Raw genomic sequence first — 9459 nt, forward strand, 5'->3', positions numbered from 1 at the left:
CTGGAAATGAGTTCTAGTTTAATACATCTACACTGAGCAATCAAAACACTGGTTAGACAGCGAACTATCTCTAAGCATTTAAGAGCTGATCGCACATCTAGACTAGACTGCACATCTAGACGGCACATCTTTTAAATCAAGTAAGTAGTCAGGTGTCCTCTGGGGGTGGGGGTGGGCCGGTGTGGTGGACGGGCGGGGGCGGAACGTTTTAACGGTCTAGATATCATCACAAAACATGGTACCTGGAAAATCAAGAGGTGGTATGGAAAATTATTTCAAGGCAAGCGTGGCAACCCTGAGGTAGTCTAGAGGTTAGAGAGGCAGATAGCCTAGAGGTTAGAGAGGCAGGTAGTCTAGAGGTTAGAGAGGCAGGTAGTCTAGAGGTTAGAGAGGCAGGTAGTCTAGAGGTTAGAGAGGCAGGTAGCCTAGAGGTTAGAGAGGCAGGTAGTCTAGAGGTTAGAGAGGCAGATAGTCTAGAGGTTAGAGAGGCAGGTAGTCTAGAGGTTAGAGAGGCAGGTAGCCTAGAGGTTAGAGAGGCAGGTAGTCTAGAGGTTAGAGAGGCAGGTAGTCTAGAGGTTAGAGAGGCAGGTAGTCTAGAGGTTAGAGAGGCAGGTAGTCTAGAGGTTAGAGAGGCAGGTAGTCTAGAGGTTAGAGAGGCAGGTAGTCTAGAGGTTAGAGAGGCAGGTAGTCTAGAGGTTAGAGAGGCAGGTAGTCTAGAGGTTAGAGAGGCAGGTAGTCTAGAGGTTAGAGAGGTAGCCTAGAGGTTAGAGAGGCAGGTAGTCTAGAGGTTAGAGAGGCAGGTAGTCTAGAGGTTAGAGAGGCAGGTAGTCTAGAGGTTAGAGAGGCAGGTAGTCTAGAGGTTAGAGAGGCAGGTAGTCTAGAGGTTAGAGAGGCAGGTAGTCTAGAGGTTAGAGAGGCAGGTAGCCTAGAGGTTAGAGAGGCAGGTAGTCTAGAGGTTAGAGAGGCAGGTAGTCTAGAGGTTAGAGAGGCAGGTAGTCTAGAGGTTAGAGAGGCAGGTAGTCTAGAGGTTAGAGAGGCAGGTAGCCTAGAGGTTAGAGAGGTAGCCTAGAGGTTAGAGAGGCAGGTAGTCTAGAGGTTAGAGAGGCAGGTAGCCTAGAGGTTAGAGAGGCAGGTAGTCTAGAGGTTAGAGAGGCAGGTAGTCTAGAGGTTAGAGAGACAGGTAGTCTAGAGGTTAGAGAGGCAGGTAGTCTAGAGATTAGAGAGGCAGGTAGCCTAGAGGTTAGAGAGGCAGGTAGTCTAGAGGTTAGAGAGGCAGGTAGTCTAGAGGTTAGAGAGGTAGGAGAGGAATTAGAGAGGAACTAAAGCAGAGTACCATCCCCCATTTTTCACACTCTGACTCCGGCAAGGTTGGAAACAGTTCAGTTGCAAACAACTGATTTTCCGTGTGTGTGAACCCCTATCTGAACATGGCTCTTCCACAGCGTTTACGGCTAATCTGTGCGTTTGTCACATCAGTAACAGAAGAACATGGGATTTCCACAGGAATTTAAAGATTGTCAAAAATAACAGATATTTGAGGGCTATTTTCATTAGTGGTGTTGCTAACTCTGGATCATGCTGTCTAACTGGCTCATTTGGACAATTGCTATGGTTCATTCATTGATCTTTTCTTTAACCTCTCCCCAGCTCAAAGACAAGACAACCCCCCCCCCCCCCCATTCAGGTACTGCCCTGCATATTGTCCAATGTTACCCTGCTGTTTAAATGTGTCTCTCCTTTTCCTCCTAGAAACCAGGCTGGAGGGATGGCTGTCACTGCCTGTCAGGAACAACACCAAGAAGTTTGGATGGGAGAGAAAGGTACATAGAACATGTTTGACACAGTTCCATATTCACTAACACTTTGTTTTAGGAGTTCACATTTAACACACAAAATACTTGTAACTGACCGTTAGTTAACGTGCTGAGCCAAACCCCCCGGAGATCTGTGAGAAGATGTTCCTTCTGGAGAGGGTTCCCCCCTCACAACAACAGGTGGTGGTTTAGAAAGATCGCATCACAATGACACCCAGGGTACTGGGTGTCCCATGTACACTTGGAAGGAACCCACTAAATTAGGCCATGTCGACTTTTATTGTGATTAATTAGTATAATACCGTATTCTCTGGACTATAAGTCGCACTGGACTATAAGTCGCATTTATTTAGAAATATATTTCACAAAATCCAAGACCAAGAGCAGACATTTAATCTGGAAAGGCAAGTTTATTAAACTACACAATAGCACACAGAACAACAGGCTGAATAGAGGTCCGGTATGTTAACGTAACACATTAACAGTTATTCAGCTACACAATAGCATAAAGAACATACCTGGGAGGCTGAATATGCTAAATGAACATAACAAGCCAGCGAGTCCAACAAGCAAGTTACCAGTAAGCAAGTTCACCAAGCTACCGTTTGCTTAGCTTCAACAAGCTAATGTTTCATTTCTTCAGTGGTATAGGAGCAGCATATAGTTGTCACAAGCCCAGAGCGCCCTCTGTCGGCTGTAGACGGTAATGTTTACTCCTTGGTTCATGTCAGTCAGTATGAAATTATATATATTGATATATAAGTCGCAGGACCAGCCAAACTATGGAAAAAATAGTCCGGAAAATACGGTATATATATTATTATAACTGATTAATTATTTTATCCATTTCATTTTCTGGAAAAAATGGCTTTAATGAAAATGCTGATTTAAACATCAGCCGTGTTTACCTGAAACCTATAAAGCTGTTTCAGGTCCGCTGCCACAGGCCTGGCGGGAGTTTCACATTTGCGGAAGCTATTTATTTTTTTCACTGTAGTCTGGGTGTCCTCCCCCACAAAAGAGTTAACATTTTAAAGCCCCTACACACATTCCATACAATTCTACACATGATGATAAATGGATGGGATGGAACGATGCATCGCCAGACAGTTTAATATCGCTACAAATTTGAGACGTTTCAAATCGGTGAAATTAAAAAAACAATCGCAATACTCTTTTAACCCTTAAAAATCTGTTAAAAGCACACATTCTCATTACCGTAATTCCTAAACTATATGTGCTATGGAAGAAATTCCGCCTTCTACCCATATAGGGTTTATTACTCAGAGTACGAAGCTCAAGGAGAGCTGCGGCGATTTGAAGAGAGAAGCGGCATTACGAGTGAGCATGTTCTAGTGGTGTTTTACAAGTGGTGCTTTTATACTTTTGGGAGTTTGTGTACATATGTGAAATGTCATGTGTAAAATGTCACAAAGATCATCTAGGGTTACCAAACCACCCAAAAGGCAAAACCCAGAGAGCCAGTATGGGGCGAGCACAGTGCACTCTGCAGAAGGAGCGCTCCCTGGCCTGTGTCTGCAGCTAGTGAGAAACGTTATACCCTACCTCAGGAATAAAAAGGGATTCTTTAAGAAAATACAGTATTTTGTAGTTTTTGTCTGAGAAAGACATTTATTAAAATCTTTTTCAGTCATAATTTGTCTGCAATCTAATTTTGTAAAAGAAATCGTAGCGGGAATTGTATCGAATCGTGAGTTGAGTGTATCGTTACATCGCTACTTGACAGTGTAAATGGCTTCTGTTGATGCGTAACTTGAGATCTGAAAATGTCTGAGAAACATATTTCTGAGTGAATTGTATTTTCTTGTCTTTTTACAGTATGTGGTAGTGAGCAGCAAGAAGATTCTTTTTTATAACAGTGAGCAAGACAAAGAGCTGTCCAACCCCTACATGGTGCTGGATATCGAGTGAGTAACGTGTTCTGTGTGGAAGCCCATTAAAAGGGTCTTCAAAGGACCTTGTAAAGATGTATTTTGATAAGTGCATTACAGCAACAACCTGCAAAGTAGAGAAACAGCCACTCAATTTCAGTTTTGTTTATCTGAATGGAGATTCGGCCAATTCGCTAATTCTCTAGTTCACAAGCACACACACACACACACACACACACACACACACACACACACACACACACACACACACACACTCACACACACACACACACAGCTGGGACAAACTCGTTCTGATTTACATCCATGTTGAACACTTTTGTGCATAATATTTGTTTGGAATGTGGTTTGCATGGTGTAGCATAAGAAGCGACAGATTTGTTTGGGGACTTAACTGAAGCATTTACATAAAGGAGAACCAATTGAAAGAAGAAGAACCAATTGTGTGTACAGTTTAACTTTTTTAACTTAAGCAAATGGCTGGTGTACAGTGCGGGAAATAAGTATTCAACACATCAACAATTCATTAGAATCAAGTTATTCATTAGAATGTTTGTAATTTAGACCAGTCATTGGTTATTAACTCGGCTTAAGAAATTGCTACATTCCAATCCATAAAAAAAGCTATGTTCAACCCTAACCCACATTTTTAAACACATTTTATTTAAACGTTTTTATCTTCTTGCAGCAAACTGTTCCATGTGCGGCCTGTCACCCAGACAGACGTGTACCGCGCTGACGCCAAAGAGATCCCCAGGATATTCCAGGTCATTCCTGTCACCCTCACCCTCAGTCTGTCTCTCTGCATCTTATTTGTTATTTTTCATTGATAATGCATTATAGCTAATTTGATTAGTGCTAGAATGACAATAGCCTATATATATATAACGTATAGATTTGATTTTGCTCCTAGGAGAATAACTGCAAAACAAACTGCTGTTTACAGACTCTGTTTTACACCCAGTTCTATTTACTTCCACCACAACGTGATCTGTGTGGGAGGATTTGTGTGATCAGATCTACCTGGCTGATTTTTTGTTTTATTGGGGAAATCAGCCGATAATCGATCTGGTCCTGGATAGCAGATTAACAGTTTTGAACAACTGGTCCCACGTCCAAAATGTATACTTAGGATCCAGTTCATGTCTGGAACAACAGTCAGGGGTCTCGGTTATGTGTCATAATAAATACATTGCCCATATGTACCCATCCACTGCTCTGTGTCAGGGGAGCAACACAGTAACTGCTCACGTTCATCAGGCCAGCAGACCTGTGAAGAACCACATGTTTCATGAGAGCAGCGCGTTTACCTAGTCGCCCCAGTAGTATTACTGTTCACATGAACCAGGCAAGCATCAGTTATTGTAGCCCGTCTATGGTTGGTGCTACATGCTACATCTCAGCCCACACAGCCACAGAACAGTGATGGTGACCCTCTCCCTCTGCAGATCCTCTAACCCTAACCCTCTAACCCTAACCCTCTAACCCTAACCCTCTCCCTCTCCAGATCCTCTAACCCTAACCCTCTCCCTCTCCAGATCCTCTACGCCAACGAAGGCGAGAGCAAAAAAGAGCCTGAGTTCCCAGTGGAGCCGCTGACCATCGGCGAGAAGTCGGGCTACATCTGCCACAAGGGTCACAAGTTCATTCCCACGCTCTACCACTTCCCCACCAACTGCGAGGCCTGCACCAAGCCCCTCTGGAACATGTTCAAGCCCCCGCCTGCCCTGGAGTGCCGGCGCTGCCATATCAAGTGTCATAAAGACCACATGGACAAGAAGGAGGAGATCATCGCGCCCTGCAGAGGTAAGTGGGGGGTGGTGGGGTTAGTTGGTGGGCAGAACTTTGGTTAGGCCAATGTCAATTACCTGAGCTGCACTTTTAAACAGAGAGCAGGGCAGGGGGGGGGGGGGGGGGGGGGGGGGCATCACGAGCAGCTCAGGGGGGGGGGGGGGGCATCACGAGCAGCTCAGATAAACATTTGGGGGGCGTGGAAACTTGCTGACAACTTCCCGTCCTCAGAGTTTACTTATTAATACCCCAGAATCTCAATCGAGAGATTGATGGGACCTACCCAGTCTCCAAATGATTATGTTCGGGGGAATAGTTTCTGCTGACCAAAGAAGACTTGTAGCCTGAATGTTGCTGGCAGATACCGCAGGCCGCCACTAGGCGAAGTCAAGAGCAGTGAAGGAAGTTTGGAAAGAGAGATCCTTCTGTCGGTAGAAATGACTAACCTGCGCCACTCCTCAAGGATGAAGGAGTATAAACGTTAGTCGACTGTAGCAGTTCGTCTCCTTTGGTTATAGTGAATGCGGTTATACTTAACAACCCTTACAGTGATCAAAAGCCATTGGACTGAATCCAAGGCTGTATACCTCACTGTTGGGGGCCAATTTGTATTTCTTGCATCTTTGACAAGAGAAAGTAAATATGACTGAGAACAGGTCCAGGCAATGTTTAAGTTTGACTCTGTCTGGCTCCTTTTGCACGTCGCTCTTCTGTCATCTGATCGTAATGATCAGAATACATTCCATTCATAAACTTGAACAGGGGTGCAAACTTGTCACGTTTCTGCACAAATTAGCTGTTTTTATCTCAAAATATGTAATCCATGTTAATTGTGTAGATCTGCAAAAAAAGAAATTGAGGGGGGGGGTGTAAGTGTCATCCAAGTCACATGATGCGCGAGCTAACTAATCTCCCTGTCTGCTAAACTCTTCTGCTGTTGAAATAAAGTTTAGTTTCAGGGAGCTAGGTACAATTCCAGACAGCATAGAGAACACAGTCACGGTAAACTGTTTTCGAAGTAATTCGGTCAGGGCTGCCGCTACTTACACATGCATCATTGTTAGACCACTGTTAGTGCTAGCGATATCTATTTAACACCATTAGTGCTAGCGCTATTCCCCCCCTAAGGTTAGCCGCAAAAAGAAAATGTGTCACCTTTTTGGGCCATCACCAGTTTGCACCCCTGTTGAATGTCTACACCTGCCATTTGATGCGTTCCCTACCCGCCTCCTTTACCCACATTGTAATCAGATTTTAAAAAATATTCAAGTATGCCTTGTTCTCACACAAGACTTGTATTAGTGACAACATCTCTGGTCACACTGCTTCAGTTCTATTAACACTAGAATAGCCACGGTGGGGTCATGGTGACCCTGTGAGTAAAACATTTGTTATACCTTTGCACTCGATCACATTTCAGGACTGTCCTTTCATTTCCTAGATATGTGTGCTTACATTTTCGAAATCACATCAAGATAAGCTAGTATAAAGCTATTTTCCAGTTTTTCTGTGTAGAAGGCAGGCTAATTTACAAGAAGTGCCCTCTAGTGGTCTTTGTGTGTAATGAATGAATGAATGGTCTTTATTGTCATTGCTATAGTACAGGTACCAAACAACGACATTTGGGAGGGGTGGCTCCCCTGGTGCTAGGAAAGAGAAAAAAAAAACTAAAAAAACAAGAAGGGAAAGGAGCTAGTTTACATAAATAAAGGCTATGTACACTATCCACTATACTATACTGTACAGATAAAACGACTAGGGTTGTCATATTGCACATAGTGTTATTGCACATTCATTTAAAGTGTCGCAGTTTGCAGGTAAGTAGCAGATTACCATTGTAAAGAGGGAGGCGGCTCTAATAGTAGGTAAAATCGGCACGGCTGTTCGAGTGTTAAGCTAACCTTGGAGTTTCACCTCATCCCATTTCCCCTCACATCATTCCTGTCATGGCGACCTGGTGGTGATCAGACACACTCAGGGCTTGCTACGTTTTAATGCCCACAGATGTCCACATAATTAGGAACAACAGCTTTTAGCTACTGTTAGCCATTTAACGTTTTGTTTGTTTAGAAAGATCTACACGTTTGCTGCTATTAGCAAACGCAGCATATGTATATTTTAACATGTTCAGTGTGGCCAAAGAGGACAGCGACATGCAAAAAACGACATGCATTCCTTTGAAATTCACCATTCAACCACTTGAAATCGTACAGATTGTCCCTTTGGTCCTTCTCTCTCCCTGCAGTGATGTTGCGGATCACTGTGGGGAAAGAGTTCCAAAGGGTGGGTGCTGCCAGAAGGGTCTGTCCCCAAAGGTTCGTAGGTTGGTGCGGGGGGGGTGGAGAGCAGACCCATGTCTGAGGACTGCAGGTACCAGGATGGGGTATATTGGCGGAGAAGGTCAGACAGATGAATGAATGAATGAATGAATGAATGGACTTTATTGTCATTGCTACAGTACAGGTACCCAACAACGAAATTTAGGAGGGGTGGCTCCTCTGGTGTTAGGAAAGGGGAAAAAAAAAAACTTTAAAAAAAAAAATCACAAGAAGGGAAGGAGCTGGTTTACATAAATAAAGGCTATGTACACAATCCACTGTACTATACTGTACAGATAGACGACTAGGGTTGTCATATTGCACAATAGTATTGTTTCACGTTATTTAAAGTGTCACAGTTTGCAGGCTTGAAATGTACATGTTTGTGCCTCAGCACTACACCTGATTTTTTCAGTCCAGCAGCTGCCATACAATCCGTCCAGACTGTCCAGGGCCCAGAACTTAGGTCTTTGCTGTGTTCAGGGCCTGGACGGCCCTGTGGTAGAAGCTGTTCTTCAGTCTGTTTGTCTTAGCGGCCAGGGTCCTGAACCGCCTTTTCGAGGGCAGCCTGGTAAAGTGTACGTACCCAGGGTGGGTCGGGTCCCTGGAGATCTTGGAGGCCTTCCTGAGACAGCGTGTGTTGTACAGCTCTTCCAGAGAGGGGAGGGGGGCGCCGGTGATCTTCTGTGCTGTTCTCACGACTCTCTGTAGCGCATTTCTCTCCGCTGTTGTGCAGCTGGAGAACCAGTTGCAGATGCCGTAGGTGAGGATGCTCTCCACTGCGCCGCGGTAAAAGGTCACCAGTATCTCCTAGGTACTAGGGGGCGTGAGCATGGAGGGATTTGTAGGTGAGGAGGAGGATTTTGTAAAGGATGCGTGACTTGACCGGGACCAGTGGAGGTGGATGAGGGTGGGGTAATGTACTGCTCTACCCTGGCAGCTGAGTTCTGCACAAACTGGAGCCTGTCCAGGGCTTTGCTGGGTACCCCAAACAGGACTCCGTTGCAATAGTCCAGGCGGGAGGTGACGAAGGCGTGGACGAGGGTTTCGGCTACAGAGTTGGACGATCGGAGTCTGGCAATGTTTTTGAGGTGGAAGAAGGCAGATTTGGTGATGGATCTGATGTGTGACTGGAAGGAGAAGGTGCAGTCAAGGATGACACCTAGGTTGCGGACTTTGGGGGATGGGGAGATGGAGCAGCCGTCGACCTGGAGGAGAAAGTCACCAACCTTCCGGAGCAGCGCCTTGGGTGCCACAACCATGAGCTCTGTTTTCTTACTGTTGAGTTTGAGTAGGTTAGATGACATCCATGTTTTTATTTCAAGCAGGCAGTTGACAACATTGAGGGGGGAGCTGAGAGGATGGTGTTGTGCTGAGATACATTTGCGTGTCATCGGCATTGCAGTGGAAGTTTAGGCCCTGGTGGCGGATGATCTGGCCGAGAGGGGAAGCATGTCGATAGTGAAGAGGAGGGGTCCAAGCACAGAGGCTTGAGGCATGCCTTGGTTGACTGGGGCTGGGGAGGAACTGGAGCCGTTGATGGTGACAAACTGTTTCCTGTAGGAAAGGTAGGACTGGAACCACATCTACTTAACATTTGAATTCATTTCGAGAGAAATGCTTCAC

At 45.1% G+C, this 9459-nt stretch overlaps 1 protein-coding gene across 1 annotated transcript in view; it reads left to right on the plus strand.

Moving 5' to 3' along the window:
* LOC308164518 (rho-associated protein kinase 2-like) overlaps positions 1 to 8963 on the plus strand; it is a gene marked incomplete at both ends in the record, with an annotated part of 41365 nt that extends 32402 nt beyond the window's left edge. The window contains 6 exons of the mRNA XM_080538588.1: positions 1750 to 1820; positions 3654 to 3742; positions 4413 to 4491; positions 5263 to 5530; positions 7761 to 7816; positions 8805 to 8963. Coding sequence (XP_080394714.1) covers positions 1750 to 1820; positions 3654 to 3742; positions 4413 to 4491; positions 5263 to 5530; positions 7761 to 7816; positions 8805 to 8963 — 722 coding nt within the window. The remainder of the gene's footprint in view (positions 1 to 1749; positions 1821 to 3653; positions 3743 to 4412; positions 4492 to 5262; positions 5531 to 7760; positions 7817 to 8804) is intronic.
* Between the last annotated feature and the right edge of the window lie 496 nt (positions 8964 to 9459).

Source organism: Nansenia antarctica (assembly GCF_963989245.1).
Source record: "Nansenia antarctica genome assembly, chromosome: 8".
In the NCBI taxonomy this organism is placed as follows: domain Eukaryota; kingdom Metazoa; phylum Chordata; class Actinopteri; order Argentiniformes; family Microstomatidae; genus Nansenia; species Nansenia antarctica.